Here is a 22,288-nt window from a genome sequence, read left to right on the forward strand (position 1 = left end):
ATTGAGATCAGCGAAACTGAAATTAAATTCTACTGAAGTAGACTGGACTATCCAAAGACAATATGCGTGTTATAGTATTCTTTACGATGTGCATGCTGGGGCTGGGGCAGGAGGGACTGTGTTGCCATAAGGACTGGAAGCCAGTGTCTGCAGACCCTGCCGTGTTGGCCACTTTGAAGGGTCAAAACAGCTCCCGCATTCTTGGGTCCCGAACGCAATGCTGGAGCTGGGCTTCTGCAAAGGACTGGACTTTCATAGCCTGCTACACTCCTCTTACGGGTTTGTCGGGGAACTGCACCTTGTGGGATGACAAGCCCATCAGAAATGGGCAGGTGAACCTGACGGTCTCAACAGGATCAAACAACTGCATGACTGTCTTCGGGACTGACGGTTAGTATATGTGCGGCAAAAACCCTCATGAAATTCTTATTTTGACGCGTCTTTTTTAAACTATCATGTTACTTGGAATAATGCAAAAGTCAGTCAGACCGAATAAATTTCAGTCTAGAGTTAAAATATTATATTTGTATAATATTGTCTAACCCATTCAACAGATTTTTTCGCGCATGATGAAAATAACTCCATTTGACATTCCATTACATACTCAGCCTACATGAACTTTATGGATATATGATTATTATTAGATTTTGTGGCGTTGTATGAGCGCTTGGCCCAAATCTGTAAATTCTGGATAACCTATTTCGTTCTCGCACATGTCGGTTTTGACTGAGCAGCGAGTGCTTGACATTGTCGTTTTCCACACATCATTTGCTGCTACACAAATGCAGACAATGAGTAATTTTCAGAAAATGGGTTCAAAAGTTTGAATTGTTCGTAGTTACTTCAAATAGTTTAATTTATGGTGCTATAAATTACTCCAAGTGTTTCATACTTTTTCTAACTTGACTCAAGTCTCAAGTTAAATCATTCAAAATTAGATTGTCTCAATCACGCATTTGATGCCCATGCACTTAATAGCGCATGGTGCGTTTTCGGTCTAATCGGAATTAGTAAACGTTGAGCAATTCACAATATTTTTGAGTTCGTGAGTGCGTTTTTCTATGTGTATAGACTTGAATAGAATATTTTCGCCTATTTTGTTTTGATAATGTCGTTATTGCTAACATTTTTTGCTCTCAAAAATTGATTGTCAGTTTATTAAAATTAAAATTTAATTTAATTGTTTAGTTTTATTTCATTAAAAAAGTTGTCAGTCAATATTCCTCTGTATGTTTTTATGGCTTGCAAGATTATGCAAATGGCAAAATTTAACTTATTTTATTAGATGCACGACAGCATCCTAGAAAATTTATCACCTGGCTGAAGAAAGCAAAGTCGAAAAAGATTATTTTTCTTTTAACATGCCGCAAGGACAGTTAGCATAGAGATTGGAATTCTGTAGCGTACCTGATCGCAATGCAACAAATCGACAGTGTGTTGTTATAATTTCGAAAATTTTCGAGTTATTGAACTACCAAAGCCGCTCATCCCATACCTTCTTTTCCGCAGCTTGTGTCGTGCCGGGAAATTCCCTCCTGAAGGTCGGAGACACGCGAGCCAACCCGTTCTGCACGAACCTGCAGGACGTGTGTCTGCCCAGTGGCATGATGGACGTGAATAGTAAGAAAGGCAGACAGGCTGATGATAGCAATTGGAAATATAACAGTGCAATTTTTTGGCACCATTTCCTAAGGTATTCAGAAAGAAGAAACCACTAGGCACTAGATCTAAACTTGACTTCGCGTGAACCTTTCGCTTTAGTGTTTTTGTGAACAGCATGAATTAATCAAGTAATCTCTTTCATCTCTTCCTTCTTCATAGTCATAAGTTGCGACTCTTTTATCTGTGCACAAATTCGGTATAAAAATTCATGTCCGATCTTTGCTGTAACCGGTTTTGACCTTTATAATATGGGCTAAGTCCGAACTGTCATGCATAGAGTGCAAGATCTACAATTTACTTTGATTTCCAACGTTACCAATCCCGGGTTCCAAAATAACATTTCGGGCAATCGATGGACTAGAACATTGATAGCAGTCGAGTTAATGCGGATTGCGAGTAAATGCAAGACACTCTTCCTGACACCATTCATATAGCATGCTGTCTTGGCCGCGTTGAAGCCTCTCTACGCAGTTTCGATCTTCTTTTTCGTGCCTTATTCCAGGCGTTCGTGAGATGCAGCCTGCATGTAGATACGCAGGCTGTAGCATAGTCGGTTGACACCATCCCGCCGCCGATCTCAAGCTCTCTATCTTTCCGTATTGTAGTGCGTAGGAACGGCACAAGGGAAGGCCAGATCGGAACGCAATTGGATGAAAAGTCTGCGACAGGTCTAGGCGCTTTTGCCTCAATCGTCCGAGAGTTTTCTATGACTTATAGCCGGGGCAGATGGTTTTCAGCGATTGCAGCGATTAGTCAATGTAATTAGAATGCGATCTATATAAGGCTGAAAAATTTTTCATGTATAGTTTAAGCGCATAATGTTCAGTGTATGTTACCTTACACAATTTCAGTTGGAATTTTGTTTTTAGTTTTAGCGAATGATAATTGATATTCAGCAGAATGAGGAGGGTAAGCTGCGGAACACCAGAATGATAACTCCTGTAGCTGTGCTCATTATTTATAAAGAAATTTCAAATCCTTTGATAAAATTTCGGGCACAGAATGGCAAATAGTGCGATAAATAATTTTCTTCTTATAGATTTCGTGTACGACAAAAGAAAATCCCTTAGATATAACTTAATTAACCTTGCTTCTTACCTTGAGTAACACATAAATGAAAGGAAATTCATTCAAATAGAACATATTACGAATACATTTAAATTTGGAACGGCTAACATGGAGGGTGAAACAAATATTATAGCCACAGTGTATCAATTTTCGAATCTCATTGAAATGAGCAAAAATAGTTGAAGAAAAAAAATCTCGTACCCAAACCTGTGAAAGTTGGTATTCCGTACACAGATGACAGAAATTGACTCTTACATTTAGTCTCTTTACAATCGAGAAACAATAAGCTATTGTTGGATCCCATCTTCATGATAAATTTATCAATGAATGTTTCAAACTAACATAATCAAAAAGAAGGTTGAAAACCTATTTTCACGGGTTTGAGCACCAGTTTCTTGGAGCTTTTACCAGTTTAGATTTAAATTAAATGGGATTCACAGATTGACAAACCGCGGCAGGAAGATGTGCCCTAACTTTCCTGTTGTGTAATTCGAATTTGAGTGTATTCATATGTTTATTTGAATAGGTTCCCGAAAAATCTTGCGTTTACTCAGATAAAGAGGCTGATTTTCATGTGATTTTACAGTCGTTCCTGAAGTAGATGAAAGGAACACCATGAATTGAACTTTTCCTAAATTAGTTCTGCCTCCGCAACTAGGGAGATAAAGATTTGTTTCTTGAAATATTCTCTCAAACGACGACCTGTATATGTAAAAGATTTCTGAATTGGTTCCTGCTTCAGGTTTATGGATGTTATTCCTGCGCGGATTGGGTACTCTCTTGTTAACGGGTATAGTTGTGCACAGTGCGCATCAGAGTGCCTGGGAATATCACGAAACTTCTATATACGGTTACACAAACGGCGTGGCAGGAGTTTTCGTTCTGACCTTTTTCGAGTTCTGTTTGCACTATGCAAACACTCTCTCCTCATTCTGACTTTAGCGTCCATGCTCGACAGTTCAACATTTTTGTGTCCGGCAGCAATTTTGAGATTTTGGGGTCCACCCTTTGAGCCTCACATTTAAGGATTTTATTACCTTATAGTTTTTATCCGCTGAAACTTTTTAATTGTTAAGTTATTAATGTTCCTTGGCCTTTTTATATGGATAGGTAGGTTCTAATTTTATGCGTATAAATTTTGATGTTTCAAATTATTATTCGTATATTCTAGAAGTTCAAACTGATGATGGGAGTTTGTCTCTGAATCCAAAGAACTGGCGGTAAATCAGTATAAAACGGAGTATTTCATTTCTAACAACATCAACAGTAAATAATATATTCTGGTAACGTCAATCTATGAAGTAATGATGAGTGTAGAGTTAAAAAAATATTTTGCTATGATTGCGATCTCAGATAATGAGGCACACAGTTTCCGTGAAATTAAAGCGAACTTACTTGATATTTATCTGCTTTTACATTTCTGGTTAATTTGCTATTTGGGTAAACTAATGTGATGCATACTTGTGAAGTGCTTTTTATAATGTTATTGTATTACTCGGCTATCAGAGTAAGAGCAACTACTGCAAAACTTGACCCTTTTTTCTGTAGAACCAGTCGCGCCTCTTCGGAACTGCACTCCCCCTTTCACTGTCTCTGGTGGCATGTGTCTCATGGTTTCCACGGCGAATAAGAAAACCTGGTGCGACGCGCGTGCATACTGCCTGTCGCTGGGAGCAGACCTCGCCACCGCGCGCTCCGACCAAGACTTCGCACAAATGCAAACGCTCTGGAAGTCATACGGAATGCCAAGTGAGTCGGCAGGAAAGATATGAAGGAATAAACTTTTCAAGAAATGCGAAATGTTGCGAGTCGCTACCACTGCACACTAGGTGTGGGTTTTCGTAGGTTCTCGTAGGCTCTAGATTAATGAAAATCTTATTGATTTCTCAAGCAAACTACATTGCACTTGAGAATTTGTAGGACCGATATTCTTCAATTAGAAGAGCGTAGCACACGCATGAAATGCATAAGAGTTGCATGAGTATGAGTATATATATAGTGTTTTCTAGGATATAGGTAGTTCACTCGAGGATTTGTCGAGAGATTTATTATTTAGTAGAGCAAAGACCATAAAAATGCATAAGTGATATATAAAATCACGGCGTGAAAAGTTAATTTCATGTCACTCAATGGGCTCCAGAAATGTTTGATTTCCAGTTATTTCGTTCAAATGCAAATTTTAAAATCAGTGATAAATTCTAAGAGTTTGCATGTGTAACTGGAAACACCGCCGCGAAGTTGAAATATTTACGGGTAGCGTGCCGACTTGGTATAGACTTTCGTTCTGATCCTAAACACAAGGGCTAAAGAGTCGCTCTTTGGTCCGGCTCTAAATTCCCTTGCGTTGTAGAAAGGAGTAATGAACACGATGACGTTTTCGTAGTATACAAACCGCACCAAGATGCCGACGACCAGCCACAGAGACTAGGGGTCCTAGCCCTAATACACTGCCAAGAACACGGAGATGAACAGCAAATGGCACGGTAACTAACCGCACCGAGATGCTAACAACCATACAGGAACGGGGTGGCAGTTACACCTTAAAAGCACGACTATTGGAGGGTACTAGCCCCCAACAAGCCGCTGACAATTAACTTGAGCGCAGAGGTTATTAGCCTCTACCTCCAAGGTGCGAATTGAACGGCTTTTAACCGCCCTACGCAGCCAAAACCTGGAACTATCCAAGAACTCCACCTACGCCGTTATTAGTCCGTTAGAGGAACTCATTAAGAGTTATGCCCAGAACTGCGGTAGAGTTTATTCTTGGGAGCCCAAATTTGGCTCTGCCTGATTCGAGTCGAAACCGTGTCACCCCAACCCAGCACCACTGAGCACACACAACTTCCGAGCGCACACAACGAGGGGGTAACTCAGCCAAAATAAGCTTATCTCAACACCCAGTTTACAATGTACAAGAAATGGGCTACTAAATTCGTCTACAGTATATGCAAAGATATAGACAACATAGTATATTACAACAAAATAGAATCATAATATAATCTTTTGGTCAAATAATGATAAGTGAAAGTTGATTTAAGTAAGAATAACTCGAGGATAATAGTTACTCGCTAGCGCCTGAGTTGATACCAGTTCGTCAATAGACTAGACAAATGAATATTGACTAAGCATTATCAAATATAATGAGAAGTATTATCACCTAATAAAATAATATTATTAAAGAGTTTAACATTTGGACGACATGACTATAAGTTATAAGCGACTTCTTATAAAACATCTACCTCTAAGATGTCTAGTTTCCTTACGCAAGATGGTGACGTAGCATCTTTAATTAACGATTGTATCGTATATTAACAACACTTATCTTGGTAAGTACAACTGTAAATCGTTACGATTATCGCAAAAGATAAAGTCCTTCGACAAAATAATGGCACAATAAAGCGAATAAATCTTAAACTAATTCCAAAGAGACCAAATTCTGCATTGTTTACGACTACCTAGCGCGCGTTATAACGAGGTCAGGAGCGGCTCAACCAATCACGTTGGAGCTACACCTTGTCTCGTCCCAAGACACTAACTAAATCTTACAAACACCACAGCTAGACGCGGTTCCATATTACAGTCACGAAACAAAAATATGCTCACACATTCCTTAGTCATACAAAATAATATCACAGTAACGAGATCCCCAAAAAATATATGCAATCACATTGAGTCACTAATCTAGCAAAAGAACATTATCAACATAACACGTGGTCAAAAGGGTACTCCTAAAAATAAAAAAAATATCACAATATTCATACCGTCACATGGCTCCCCACTCAAGCGTCAAGCGCCCTCGCTTGATAAAGAACGCAATTCCGGATCCTATCCGAAACCGATTGCAGCACGCTACTTTGAGGAGTTTGGATTCTCAGCTCTCGTCGCCCTCTTGCTGCTAAGTTTGCGGTGCGCTGCCGCTGCCAAGCCTTCTCTTCTTCACTTAGTTTGGGGCATTCCTTAGGGATTGAGGGGAAACCGAACATCACCGGAAAACTTGAAGGGTCGGTTTGCGTTCCTACACTCGCGGTCTCTCTAGCACAATCAATGGGAAGCAACTCCCAGCGTCCGTACGATACCGGCTCGCGGTGATGCTCTACCTCCATCACCTCCACATCCACCAGATTCCTCTCCACCTCCACCAGGTTCTTCTCCACCTCCATAACCTCCACATCCACTGGGTTCTCTTCCACCTTCGTCACCTCCACATCCATCGGGTTCACCGCCCCCACGGCCCTTCTTTGCTGACACTCCTCTGCCATTTTCCCGAGGTTTCGGCTGATCCTGGCGAGAGCCCTTTCTTACTTTCGCCGTCTCCTTCGTTCCTCATCATGCACTTTGTCTGCTTCAGAGCCCTCCTTTCTTCTACTATTCTCCAATTCAATCGGATCACCGCTGACCTCATTATTCTCTTTACGAGACCCAGAAACATTTTCTCTCCGTTCCTTCACTCTCTTCTTTCTGGGTTTATTCTCTTTTTCATCGTCCTTGAAACCGAAGAGCTCTTCAAATCGCTTTTTCAACTTGGCCCTCCTCTCCTTCCTTTTGGTGCTCCTAGGGCTCCGTAACAATAACTCCTCTTCCTCGGTCGTCACTTGTACATTCGTCAAATCCTGCTTGGAACCATTGATAATTTTGGCCACTCGGTTCCCCGCAGAACAGAGGCGTCTAGCAACCGCTTGCCCTTGAGGCAACTCTTGGGCCCCGGCGGTCAGGTAGTAGTTACTGTCTAATCCCACGCCTCGCAAGTGGACCATCCTCTGATGCCGTGCAGGGATTTTCACCTCGGTCATCGGGCCTAATGAGACCTCAGTTTTCCCTTTTCTCTTGCTGTTCTTGAGGGGCAGAAGGTCTGTTCCAACTTTCATTGACTTGGCCCCCACGTCAATCGCCATCCCCAGTGCGTTGAGGACGTTCATTCCGAGAAGAGTTTCACGGCGTCCCTCGATGACGTACCAGTCAGCCTCGCACGTGCCGCACGTGCCGGTGCCGTATTTTGTGACAACGTCACGCAAAACACCCTGTGTCACTACCGCTTCCCCGGACACGCCATAGAGACGAACACTGCAAGGCTCTAGTCTGGGCAGCCGATCGCGCAGGGACTGGTAAACCAACGACGGCATTACTGATACCATCGCACCAGTGTCGACGATACAGGACACGTCCCGCCCATTAAGGGACATGACAACCTCAATCTAGCTAGACACTTCGTCAGGTACCGAAGTTTTTGGTTCCTCGGAGTTGGAGGCTTCTTGCCCCAAGTGAGTCTTTATTTCTTGACGAACGACTTCTACTATGATTTTTGTGATAGCCTCACGGGTCAAAAGCGGCGGGTCTTGCATTGTTTCCATCGGAGAAATTCCGCTGGTGACAGACGACTCTGGAGTAGCCTCAACCGACTTCTTTTGACGGCCTTCCCCTGCAGCGGGACTATATCCGAGCCTTCTCAGTTCTGGATTGGACGAGTCACGACGTGGTGGGGAGCATTGCACTGTCGTGCGAAGTGCCCTGGTTCCCCGCATCGGAAACAGGAACCCACATTGTTCGAGGGACGTCGCCCCGGCGCGCTGTTTTCGTGATTACGTGCCGTCCTTCTGCAGTCTCGGGCCAAGTGACCCTGCCCACCGCAAGCTTGGCAAATCAAATTTCCACCGTACGGGACTCCAGCAGGTCTCCTCTGCTGAAATGCAGCTGGTTCAACTCTTAAAAACCGAGTGGTATCCTCAGTCGGCTTCAAATTTCTCCCCCTCGTACACATTTTCTCATACTGGTCGGTGACATATTGAGCTAGCTCCCAGAGGTCGTCTGAGTCTCGCTGCTCGGCTCTATGTCTAAGTTCCGGGGGGGGTCCTCCAATAAAAGCGTCAATCGCCATTGCCTCCGCCCCTCTTCTGTCGCCCGGCCACGCCTTGCGCGCTAAGCTACAGCAATCGGAGGCAAAGTCCATCAATTCTTCTTTGGGACCCCAAGTGCGCTGACTCAGTCTACGTCGAGCCTGGTTCCTCTCCTCAGTATTTCCTTGCCGTAATAGATGTACGCGCACATCGCGCCAAGTCAGTATTTCTCTGTCGATCATCCTTAGTCGTCGTCGCGATGACACGTTCAAAAGAGCTTTGAAGAGGCGCACTTGCTCATCTTCATCAATGTCGACCGCAGCACAGTAGTTTTTATAGTATTCTACATAATCCTCTAGTTTCTCAGATTCACGTTGTGGTCGTGCCTCGAACTTTATCTCGTAACGGCGCCTTGGAGGGATGACTTGCTGAGCTCCAGCTCCCCCCGGTATCTGCTGTTGCGCCTCGGCCATAGCGTCGAAGGTTGTGAGTCCGTCCGGTATATAAAAGCAGGAACGTTTGTTTCACTGCTTCGGAGCGCCGATGGAAGACACTCCAATCCCACCGCTGCCACCAAATTTCTTAACTTCACTTGTGTGACCGGAAACACCGCCGCGAAGTCGAAATAGTTATGGGTAGCGTGCCGACTTGACGGTGACTTGCTTATTGGTTTTAACACAAGGGCTAAAGAGTCGCTCTTTGGTCCGGCTCTAAATTCCCTTGCGTTTGGAGAGAGGAGGAATAAACACGAGGAACTTTTCTTAACTGTCTCTTATACACATCTAGATGTGTATAAGAGACAGATCCAAGAACTCCACCTACGCCGTTATTAGTCCGTTAGAGGAACTCATTAAGAGTTATGCCCAGAACTGCGGTGGAGTTTATTCTTGGAAGCCCAAATTTGGCTCTGCCTTATTCGAGTCGAAACCGTGTCACCCCAACCCAGCACCACTGAGCACACACAACTTCCGAGCGCACACAACGAGGGGGTAACTCAGCCAAAATGAGCTTACCTCAACACTTCGTTTACAATGTACAAGAAACAGGCTACTAAATTCGTCTATATGCAAAGATATAGACAACATAGTATATTACAACAAAATAGAATCATAATATAATCTTTTAGTCAAATAATGATAAGTGAAAGTTGATTTAAGATAGATTAACTCGAGGATAATTACTCGCGATCGCCTGAGTTGATACCAGTTCGTCAATAGACTAGACAAATGAATATTGACTAAGCATTATCAAATATAATGAGAAGTACTATCACCTAATAAAATCATATTAATAAAGAGTTTAACATTTGGACGACATGACTATTAGTTATAATCGACTTCTTATAAAACATCTACGTCTAAGATGTCCAGCTTCCTTACGTAAGATGGCGACGTAGCCGTTTTTACTTAACGATTATATCGGCTATTACCAACACTTATCCTCGTACAGTACAACAGTAAATCATTACGATTATCGCAAAAGATAGTCTTTTGACACAATAATGGCACATTAAAGCGAATAAATCTTAGTCAAGTAATATTTTACGATTAACATATCATAGAGTAAGTCTAAACGTGTCGAGGCTAGCAGACGACGCATGGCGTCTAGCAGACGATTGCACGCAACGCTACAGACAGATGATATCACAACAAAGGAGATTCCTAGTTTCAGTCACGAAATAAAAATATGCTCACACATTCCTTAGTCATAAAAAAAATATCACAATATTCATACCGTCACACATGGTATCAGAAAAAATTGCCTAAAACAAATGCCATAAACTTTTTTAAATGATGTCTTGATGCTATTTTGTAGAGAGAACTTCGCTTTTGATTTCGAGAAGCTTGTACGTATCTGCATCTAAACCTGCAGCAATTAGGAATACATCATGCGCTAATTCTGTATAGAATTAGCGCCTTCTATGTCCGGCGCTAATTTCAACATATCGCTGGTCTATATGGAAAGCTAACTAATGAAGAAAATTGATATGACTACTGAAAAATTTACAATCAAGTATTGATAAAGCTTTGTTTATTATTTGTGAACATTTTATAATGCCCAATAACGCATTGCAAAGTAAAATTCCTGAGAAGATCCGCCACAACATTTGGAGAAAAGAAAGACCTCTTAGAAAAGTAACTAGTAAAACTGGATCAGAAATTATGTCTAAGGATTGAGAAACCCCATCAAAAATTAGATAGAAAGACTGTTTCAGAATAATGAAATATAAAACTCAACTAAATAATTGAACTTATGTTTTTCTTCTTACGTAGATGGATTGGACGTGTTCGCACTGATGAAGTGCTCGCACGTGTATGAGGTCATCCCGGTGAATAAGCAATTAATCAAAATGATAATTTTGTACTCGCAGTCAAGTGAGATTACTTTAGAATTTAGATCTTGGTGGCTTGTACTTGAAGAGGTTATCTCAGAGGAGCGCAAATTTTTGATCGCGGTCTCTCGCCTCGTGATGCCTCTCAATAATAATTGGGCAAGAATATAGTGAGTTTAACCAGTTTTCCTATGTTCCTATGTGTGCAGGTGAGTTTCTGTGGGTTGGCAGCTACAAGACCGCTGATGGACAGTGGGTGTGGCTCAACAGCTACAGGAACCCGTACACTATGCCAGACTGGTACCCTGGAGAGCCTGGCGGCGACTCCTGCGGTCATCTCTACACCTCTGATGCCAAGTTAGCGGATGTGGCCTGTTCGTGGACACTTTACTTCATGTGTGGAGCTTCATCAGCTCTGTAACATGGGCCTGTGAAGTTGATCAAGCGGTTTTCACCATAGATCGTGAGCCGTATACCATAAAGTAACCTCGTTCTGCAGCACACTGAACTGATGAAAATGTACTGATAAAACGAAAATAACGCAATTCATCTTCTCTTCATGAAGGCACTTGACGCTTGCAGAAGATAGTGCACAAGCTCTTTCTTCCATTTTGGCAACTGAATTGTTCTTGCCAACACAGATGTTTAAAAATAAATTCACAATCTTGATCGACAATGATTTTTAAATAAAAACTGGGCCTATCATGATAGTAATAATTTTACATATATTGTTTACTTTCAAGGTATATTTACCGTTTAAATACTACTGTAAGCACAAGTAAAAGAAGATTAAGATCATCGGAGAATCTTCAGCGTTATACTGGCGAAGTTAACACTTTCGTCGCCCTGTTATAACTAATCGGTAAACAACCAAGGTCGCACGTTTTTTACCTTACCGCAGGTTTCTGCCGCAGCTAAGACGTGTGTGATGGCTTTTAAAAGCGAAACGATCTTCTATCGCTGATCCTCGCGGTTCTGTAGGAGAGACATTTTATTGTCAATGTAACCTTATTATATTACTAATATAAAACTTAATTAACCTATATTAGCTATTAAAACTTATAATAGGTAGCATCAAAACCTCTGTGAATTCTGAATCCGAACAAAAGAATTGAGCTTCGTTTCGGATTAATAATGAGGCTGGAGAATTTCAGAATAATCACGTGTCATTTATATTACTGGGATGATATTTCTAGTATCCCCGAAATGTTTGCTTTCATTCGGGGTATCTAAACAAATAAATTAAATACAGCATTGATAGTACAGTAGGTATACGGCATTGATAGTGCAGCGGAACTGTACCTAACAATCAAGAGGCCAGCAAATACAATATTGATAGTTCATTTGAGGTGACTAAGTTTTTGACGTGACCTCGCGTGACAAGAAAATGTTCTGCTGACAACTGAACAAATAGTCAAGTTGATCACCTCGCTCTCGTATGCAGCGGAACTGTACCTAACAATCAAGAAGCTAGTGAACTTAAGGCTGGAGGCTAAGACGAAGCTTCTCATGTGGAGGGAGAATTATTGCAATTTTTTTTCTCCCTATTCTTCAGTTCATGTAGATGAAGAACTTCTTTGTCCTATCACAAGTTATTTTCAAGGTCTACGAAAAAAGCAGGAATCAAGATGCTCCGCCACGCGATTTCTGTTATTTTAATTTCACTCTCAGAATGTCAATCTACATAAGTTTTGCTATAATGCCCTACAGCTTAAGAAATGCATTGATCACACCCTTGGCGCGTGTTGGGCACCTTAGTGCGTGTAGAACTATTACTCGGTAATCTTTTTCACCGTGTCCACTTTATAGTTTAGAAAATGAGTCACGCAGGGCTTATTGGAGTTTAAATTAATTTTTTTGTGACTGACGGACATGCTAGGATTTTAAACTCTAAATACAATAGCCTAAGATATTTAACCCTTCAATAAAACGTAGGTGTTTTTATTATATTATTTATTTCAACGTATGTTATTACTGCGGGTTTATCAGCAATGCGAATTACTATTTTGTGCAGAATTACGTACTCTTAGCAAAAGCTGGAGAAACAAGCGCGGAAAAGTTAAATAAATCTCACATAGACAGTCAATTTTCTAAAAATTAGTCTAGTATACATATGCTATGAAATCAAATACATATAAAATATGAATACGAGTTAGCATAAGATCCGTAAATAGAGTCAATCATTCCATATTTCCAAGATCACAGAGGGAATAGGAAAACTTTCAAAATGCAAATCATATGTATTCACAATAATGAATTCATGGATCTTGTGTATACACTTTATAGCGTTAATTTGCATATTAATTCATTGTTTGTACTTTATTTTCGTATGACGAAAACATATACTCAGTTAATAAATTCAGATTCGATAAGAAACTTTCTGTAGATTGAGTTGCCGTTAATCAGAAAGATTTTAAGGAGAAATTTCTAAATTTGTGCATCTATACATGTATTTGAACTGTAGGTTAACTTTTGAAAAAGTTAATCTCGAACTACAGTACATTGCTGAACACTGTATCGATATGTGTTGAGCAATGATGTGATGCTTTGCTTGCAATAGATATTGGCAATTGAAAGACTAAGACTTGAATTTTCTTGCAGTTATCAACCCCGTTTTCACAGTAAAATATCCCTATGAAAAAATTTACTAACTAAACAAAAATCACTCAATTAATCTTTCAACTTGAAGGCACTCTAAAATTGCAGGAGTTGTGCACAAGCTCATCTTTCTATTTCTGCCGACGTGTTAGTCTTAACCATGCAGAAATTTGGAAATAAATTTACGTTCTTGTTTAACAATGATTTTTCAACAAGGAACGTTTGCAAGGCAGACAGATTAAATCGCCAGATCTACGATATATTTTTAGAAAATTTTCTATTCCTAAGTCCTGACTGAGCGAGTCGTTCAAAAGTGAAGACTACCTTGGTTAATGTTAACTAGGAAATGACAGTGGAAAAGCAGGCATTTCAGTTAGGTTAGATTTTTCATGTGTCATGGCGATGTATATTATGGTACGGAATATAGTTTTAGAAGCTTCATTTAGGTTCGTTGTCGAATTGTGATTAGTTGATGTTGCAGACTAATATTTGCCCCTTGTTCTTTAGATTTTCATGTTTGTAAGTAGTACTTTACATTAAGGCGTAGTTTTTACAGCTGTCATTCAAATTTTTGGTTCGTTCAGCTCCGACTAGGAACGTCCCGTGTGTGTGCTATGCAAGGGACATTGAGTGCGTACTGGGGACGTAATAATGGGAAGCGTCCAACTTTAATAGGCTTGTTAGTGGTAGCGTCAAATCCTACATTGATCATCGTTAAAAATCATGAGTCTCATAAATAAATTAATCCTCGTTTCGAAATGATATTAAAGTTTAGGGATTCTAGAGCATGTACGAATCATTTATCAATTTATTTCAATGAGATGAAACTTCTGGACTCCATTATAAAATTAGTGAACAATTGTGATCATTTTTTTCGATCCGAAATTTGTTGCTTTTTACGTGAAAATCAAGTTTGTTGTGGCAGGCAATTCCGTCTTGAAATCGAAAAAATTTATCAAATTATCATTATTATAATTATGGCATAGATATCATACTTATAGCAAGCTATCATAATTATAGCACAGCGTTCATAATTATAGCCCAGCTTTCATAATTATAGCACAGCTTTCATAATTATAGCACAGATATCATATATAATTATAGCGCAGCTATCATAATTATAGCACAGCGTTCATAATTATAGCACTGCTATCATAATTATAGCACAGCAATCATAATTATTGCACCGTTATCATATATAATTATAGCGCAGCTATCATAATTATAGCACAGCTTTCATAATTATTGCACAGCTATCATATGTAATTATAGCGTCATCGTCGTCGTCGTCGTCGTCGGCATCCGTCCGTCTCGAGACGATGGGTTAGCTATCGGTCCCGCCTGCATCGCCGAGAGTGGCTGGGCAGACCGATCCTGGAGTGACAATCCAATCCACAGCCATCACAGGTGAAGACAGATGGCTGTCGCTGCTGCGTCGCCCGCTGTTTCCGTCTGAATCTCCCCTCGAGAGTCGCCATCGCGGCGCTCGACCTCAGCGCAGGACACGGCCTGCCCGACAGCGAGTCTCCAACCCTGGCGGTCAGCTGCTTGGGTCTCCCACGAGGATGGGTCGATGCGACACCGTTCCAAATCCCTCATGCAGATGTCCTTGAGGCGTAGTTTCGGGCGTCCCGTTTTCCGTCGGCCTTCAACGAGCTCGCCGTAGAGGAGGTCTTTAGGTATGCGGCCCGCTCCCATCCTACTGACATGCCCCAGCCGGTTGAGACGTCTCTCGCTGAGAACTGAGAGCAGACTGATCATATTAGATCGCTCTAGTACCACAGAATTGGGGACTCTGTCCTGCCACTGGATCTGCAGTATGCGCCGGAGACACCTCATGTGGAAGCCGTCGAGTTTCCTTTCGTGCCCCGCATAAGTGATCCATGTCTCGCAACCGTACAGGAGAGTGCCGAGGACGCAAGCCTTGTAGACGCACAGTTTAGTCTTCACGGTCAGGCTCGAGTTGTTCCAAACACGCTGGGTTAATTAGGCCATGACTGTGGCGGCCCTGGCAATCCTGCTGTTAATCTCGGAGTCGATGGACAGTGAACTGGAGATACTGGACCCGAGATAGGTAAAATTCTCGACGACCTCCAGGGTGTAACCATCCAGAACAATGCTCGGGGGAGTCCCAGTGCCCTGGGACAATCAATACCTTAGTCTTTCCCAGGCTGATGGTCAGGCCAAACTCTTTACAGGCATAAGCAAAGCGGGTGATAAGCTGCTGGAGTCCTCCCAGTAATTTTTTGGCAGAAATAATAAACTTTGTATAGTATGGATTTTAGATGCCGGAATAGTATAATTCAAAAATCAAATGAGTATATTTTGTAGCCGTCACTTCTGGTCATCTCGGGTAGCATTTGTTCATGTGAGTAGTTTTCAGCATCGCTACGTCAACACGTGACATTTTACGTGACATTTTTTATCTCGACTCTGACCAGTTCGGTACGGCGTGGAGACACTTGATATATTATCACATTATATTTAGGAATCTATTTTGCCGGACCTTTGCTTCTAATAGGCGTTACTCCTATACGTAATGGTGGATTTACCTTTTGCTGACCTATGCAAATAAATTTCAAGCTGTAGCTGCAGCCTTTACCTCTAGTTTTCGACTTTGTTGAATGTCGGCAAACCTTTAGTTCTGCTCAATGCAGACTGTAATTAAATCTTCTGTGTTCCATTTGCCACGTTTCATTGACATTGCATGAATTAAACCTTTGTCAGGAAACGTTAAGGCCATCGTTAGGATGGTTCGTAACCAACCATTGGCCGGATACTAAAAACCAGCGGTTACAAATGTCAATATTAAATGTAGTTAACTGACTAAGATTCGTTTTTGTACGATATTAGTTTGAATTTTTTTTAACAAACTCGGTATCAAACTCGGTCAAACCTAAAGAATACCCATAAGAGCCTGAATTTCATGAGAGCGTAACCTTTTAATGACTAACCGTCTGTACCGAAGACAGTCAAGCAGTTTGATTCTGAGGTGACCGTTAGGTTGACCAGCCCATTCCTGATGGGCTTGTCATCCCATAGTGAGCAGTTTCCCGAAGCGTCGATGAGAGGGATGTAACAGGCAATAAAAGCCCAGTCCCTTGAAGAGGCCCAGTTCCAGCACAGCGATCGAGACCGAAGAACACGAGAGCTGTTTTGACCATTAAAAGTGGACAACACAGCAGGGTCTGCAGACACCGGCATCCACGCTTTGTAGCGGCCAAGACCCTCCCGCACCAGCCCCAGCCCGACTATCAGTAGAGCAATTCCTATCTGCATCTCGTGTCACTATTGCTTCACTTCAGTTTGTATCAATAGGAAGCTATTTATCACATTCGCGCAACGCTTTTAGCATTATTTTTTTACATTGCTATTTGCAAAAGACCAGTCTTTTACATCTGTGAACTAGTCTAGAAAAGTACAAGAATCGGCGACAGGCCTATTCGTCAACGCTGAAGATACTATACTTACTAAACTAATACTCTTACTGCGTCTTCTGTCTGAAGGGCATTGTACTGTAAGTGACATAAGTTATAACAACGTTGGCTCACTTACTGAGGCCACCAGTGGGCAGTGTGCACTGTGCACGTGCGATGGGTGCGTTCGAGTCACTGAGACAGATTTCATTTACACGTGTTTCCTGGTAGAACAAAAGGGAGTGCCGCAGTTTTGATGAAAATTTAACTTAGATTATTCTTGAACGAACATGGAAGTTGATTGGTCTCAATCCACAACTTACAGAGAAGTTCGAAACAAATGTGAAATGACCGTCAGGGCTTATTATACTGTGAAGGCTCAAATTAACAAGAGTAAAACTTGATAATTAGAGAGTAAGGGGGTCATACCTTCCCCCATTATACAGTATCAGGCGCATTCTCAAATTGTTATTCGAAGTCTCGGCAGGTCAACGGCTTTAATTAAGAACTTAAACGCGATTGGATTCAAGCCTGGCGCGGTGCGAGATTAAAATTTTCATTCAGGCACGTGCCTCGAGTAAATGACACGCTTCTATACGCTTTAATTTATACGCTCGGCACATTGCAATATGCTTTACTTGTAAATATCTGTAACATGTCTCCAGTACTCTATACATGCGAATATCGGTTATGTCTTTCTATACATATTACATTTAGATAGCTAAAACATGTCTTCAATTCTGTTTATTACAGTGTCTGTCATATGTTGGCAATCATTATATATGCATCGGATTGAACGTATAACACTTGCAGATGAATGAAAATATTTTGGTTGTGACTCAACCTTTTAACGACTTATTTTAGTTTCCTGTTGGCTGCTGCTCAAGCTACCATAAGAAATTCAACTATACGTTGTATCTTAGCGGCAAACACGTCTCGGACAAATTTACGGCCATACTTGCGGCCGGTCTCACAGCCAATCTCCGAATTCAGTGAACACGTGCGGCAAACCAAGATATTTAATTGTTTCATTCTTCTTAAGAATGTTGCGTCCTCCAGTTATACAGGCTCATTTATTATTCAAACGTTAAAGAAATTATCTTTTCCAATGCCGTACTGACTAATTCTAGACCGTTATTTTACCTGTAGTATTACGAAGGCGTAATTAATAATCAATAACTGCTAAGAAACTAGAAAAATCAAATGTAATGTAGCAGAGTACGCAGCCCGCTGGTCTTTTCTTGCCAGGGATCCCGCTGGTGACCTGTTGTATACTTCATAGATTTTCTCATTAATTATTTAAACATTATTCAGTGTACAGGGATCCTGCTGTTGTGTAATTTATTGGGTTCGTAAGTGATCGGTCCAACGTGCGATTCTACGATTTTGTTGAAGGGTTTCTAAGCTTGTGGTACAGTTAAGATTGGAATTTCTTGTCAATTTATTTACATGCGAATGAATATCTTTCGCGTGTAACAGTAATTAACTGTTAAGGTGATAAGATTACTGCAAAGCAAATGTGCCTTCCGTTCAGCAATTTTATTTAAAGTCCCTAAATGAATGGAATTTATGACGTTTGTGGATTAAAGATCTTTTGCAATTTATGAATTTTCGCTGCTTAAAATGGTGGCACCGTTTCTCGGCGCGATGGTCAGCCTTGTTAATAGTACGACTATGGTTGACTGGCCTTTAGGTACGAATATCATTGACGACGAGTAACGTCTCCGTAGAAATAGCATTGCGTTCATTCGCTCCTCGCACGTACTCATCGATCCACTGAAGTCATGCAAACCATTTTGAAGCATCTGACCTTAACATTAGAATTCCAATTCAAGGTGGATTATATCTTAATTGTGGTGTAAAACAGGCGTCTAAATTCAGATTTTTTTGAAAATATGAAGGAAATCAGTTCCATTATTTTCACTAGAGCATCAGCAGTTCATAAGTATAAAAGGTCCGTCAAAAAAGAATCTTCTGCTCTGTCATTTTCTACCTTTCAAACATTAATAAACATCTAAATGCACTGATTTCATTGTAGATATTAGGACCATCAAGAATGTAATTCATATCTTTACAGAACTATTTAATATGCTCACCTTCAGATGCACGGCATACGTATTTCAATGCGGCGTCGAAATTCGACCTACACTTCAGCAGCATGTCCCGAGTTACAAGTTTCCTTGATACCGTTTCACAATTTCTGCTGCTGTTGGTACAGCTATTGGTTAACAGTTGTTACAAGCTCACATTGCGGAAAATTCTGATGACAAAAAACGCTTTTTAAAGTCCAGTCGCTATTTCCACTAAACAGAAATGTAAGTTCATAAGAGTACACCGCTGCTGTCAATCGGAAATATTGTGAGAAAGTTTTTATACAAGCAAGTTTTCTATTCCCAACAGTACGTCGTCGAGCGTCCAGCTCAAATTACCAAATGGTTCTGATCATATAAAATCAAATGATTCTCATCTGATTCAACCAATTGAAATTCAGCAATAGACTTATTGAGCATTCCATTCCTTAACCTGAATCGCCCAAGTTCACAAACACCTGAAGAAAACTTTGAATATGAATATAACCTCGTTTAACGATGTTAGTTCTGTTAGTATTTGATTTTCATTTTTGAGAGTCGATTGAATTTCTTTCTCGTCGCTGGCGTGCCTACAGGTAATAAAAACTTAACATACAATTAGTCGTAGTTCAACTTCAGACGCTGGTTAAATCTAATCAATAGTCAGGCTTCATCGGGATCGCTAATACCCATCATTAAAAAATTGTATTCTGGCCAACACTTATAATTACCTTTGAAACGGAATGTAAAAAAAATTATTCCAAATATCTATGGAGTAGACCACGTAGATTATTTGCCGACTTAGGTAGTTGAATCCTGGGACGTTATAAAGCCTAACTGAGATATTTTTGTTTGGTTGCGGTGGAACTAATGACGAAGAGCTTAACTTCCTACTTAGCACTTTTTGCGGTACAAGAGGATAAAGGCTCCCTGCAAACCACATTAACTGCGATATGCTCTAACTTATATAATATATAAAAGGTCCTAAACCCTACGTACTAAATACTATTGCCACAATTATTCCGGTCATCGTTATTATTGTTTTTGAAATTGCTGGTGTCGAGTAGACTTGGCTGCACGACTTACTGTAAGGCTAAATTATTCTGATGCCCAGAGCTTTTGTTGTTATCGTTACATTTAAATCGCTATACATCAAAGTAAAAGCTCCCAAATTGGCACCAAAACTACCAAACTCCAATGGCATTTTGTTAGAAGGTATGTAAATGTGATATTAATTGATAAAAATTAACCTGACTCTATCGATATAATGATCTATTCTTTAGCTGATAGATTTGGGGCTTAATTTCTCAATCGTTTCATTACAAACCGTAAAATTTACGGCTTAACTGATTGGACGGGCGTGCGGACTATAGACTACTGAACGCCAGTCGTCGAGCCAGTGTTTATTGATTGAATGGTCTGCATGTCAAGGCAAATATTGCTATCCTCTAGCTTGTGCCCTCAAATGGGAAATATGGGTTGAATATTATTAGTGAAGACATGCCAAAAACTCACTCTAGTTAAGATCAGTCAATTCTCGTTAATTAATTCTTCACTGGTTTCTGTCGAGTTTTTGGAAAATTAATCCGCGTTCTCAAAATATGCCTGGGGCTTCCATATTTCTGTTTTCCCTTATAACCTGAAACAAGCTTGCTTGGACACTACTGAACTGATACAATTTTTCCCTCCACAAGCCGATATGATTATGTGGCCTGGATTTTAATTTCACTTCTAAGCCAATATCAGCCAATTTGCAGACGGATAAAAAAAAATTTTGACTATGTTTCAATATACGATGACAAATTTTCGTTCTCTTATGCTGGTACTGACTAGTTTTTGAAAAGTTTTGGACTAAACTAACTTAACTGAGTTTTTCGACATTCGAACCGATGATGCATAAGCGAATACGACTATTCAGAAATAAATGAATAATTCGGAATAAATGAATATGATACTCCCAATGAAGAATTTCAAGTTGTAACAGTTACTTATTTGTATAAATCGTTTGCTTGGTGCGTGTATGTTGTACACAACTTGGTTATAGTAGATTTTAATTTAACATTGGATATCAGTTCAATGCTGGCTCTCGATTTACCTGCGTTGAAGGGAATATTTAGTACGTGTTGTAGTTAGGAATCGTGTTCATATAATTAACAGATATTTTAAATCCTTAATGTTTTAATGTTCGAAATTAAGTTTTTTAGTTAGCTTATTAACACCACACGCCATACTAATTTATAAGCAATTATTTTTACCATTGCATGTTTGTTTTACACAACCGATTTTGATACGAAATTCACGGAAAATTTGCATTTTCGAATCCTTTGAAATGAATAAAGCCTACTTGTATTTTAATGGACATCTTTAGGACAAATCCTTGAATCCAGTGGAGAACCGAGAAATTTGAAATTCAGTGGATATTCTCCAAAAGCGACTTAAATAAAAGAAATGCGAGCTTACTAAAAATAAATTCATAAGACGTGCTTGTAACTCACTTGAACAATTTTAACAAATATATTTTATGTTTACAATAATAGCGGCCCAAAATATGGACGAGGTCTCATTTCCCAGGCTAATCTGAATTAACCAAACACAGAGCACAGCAGAAGTACGAGTACAAAACCAAGCTTGCACTCGCTGACACGCAACGCTTGCACCGCAGACTTTATACTGTGAAGTGGAAAATAAATGGATTTGGAATGTAAATACGTGCTTTGATAACTATGTATTAATTCATTGTTATATGGATCAAGAAAACTCCAAATTTTAAAGGCAATTTCAAATCTTGAATAGTTACATACTTAATTATTACCGCTGGCTCAACTTGAAGAGGCATGATATATGATTCAAGAGTAAACTTGGTCGCATGTGGTGCAATTACACAAAATGTGCAAGAAAATGCATGAAGGAATGGATGGCCCAACTCGGCTAAGTAGTAAGGTCCTGATAATGCGCAATAATGCTCATGGTGGCTCGTAGATTATTTACCGCGTCAGAGACGTCTTTAATATTGGGCAAGAACCAATGAGGTGAAGGAGAAAATACTACATAAAAATGGGCTCTTATGGCATGCAGTATATACAAGAAATAAAAGGAAATGTAATTACTCTGAGGCTGCAGTAGATAATACCACAGCCATGAACATAATTAGAATCGCTTCCAGACAAATCTAGCCTCAAAAAACACCTCTTAATATCTCACCTTTCACATCGAAATCAAGGGAAGCGCGGCTGTTGGCCGCAAATTTGACTCTTAATCTAGCCCAAGCGCCAACGCTTAACCTGAGCCTGCACAGCTTGTACTTCAGAGCTA

At 40.4% G+C, this 22,288-nt stretch overlaps 1 protein-coding gene across 1 annotated transcript; it reads left to right on the plus strand.

Moving 5' to 3' along the window:
• The first annotated feature begins 86 nt into the window (after positions 1-86).
• Positions 87-13,383, plus strand: LOC108669265. Its single transcript, XM_018156569.2, has 4 exons — positions 87-390; positions 1,510-1,620; positions 4,279-4,479; positions 11,103-13,383. Exons 1-4 carry the CDS (start codon positions 87-89, stop codon positions 11,312-11,314), a joined length of 828 nt encoding a protein of 275 aa, XP_018012058.1. The 3' UTR covers positions 11,315-13,383.
• The last annotated feature ends 8,905 nt before the right edge of the window (positions 13,384-22,288 follow it).

The sequence above is a fragment of the Hyalella azteca genome, unplaced genomic scaffold, assembly GCF_000764305.2.
Source record: "Hyalella azteca isolate HAZT.00-mixed unplaced genomic scaffold, Hazt_2.0.2 contig7231, whole genome shotgun sequence".
NCBI classification, from domain to species: Eukaryota; Metazoa; Arthropoda; class Malacostraca; order Amphipoda; family Hyalellidae; genus Hyalella; species Hyalella azteca.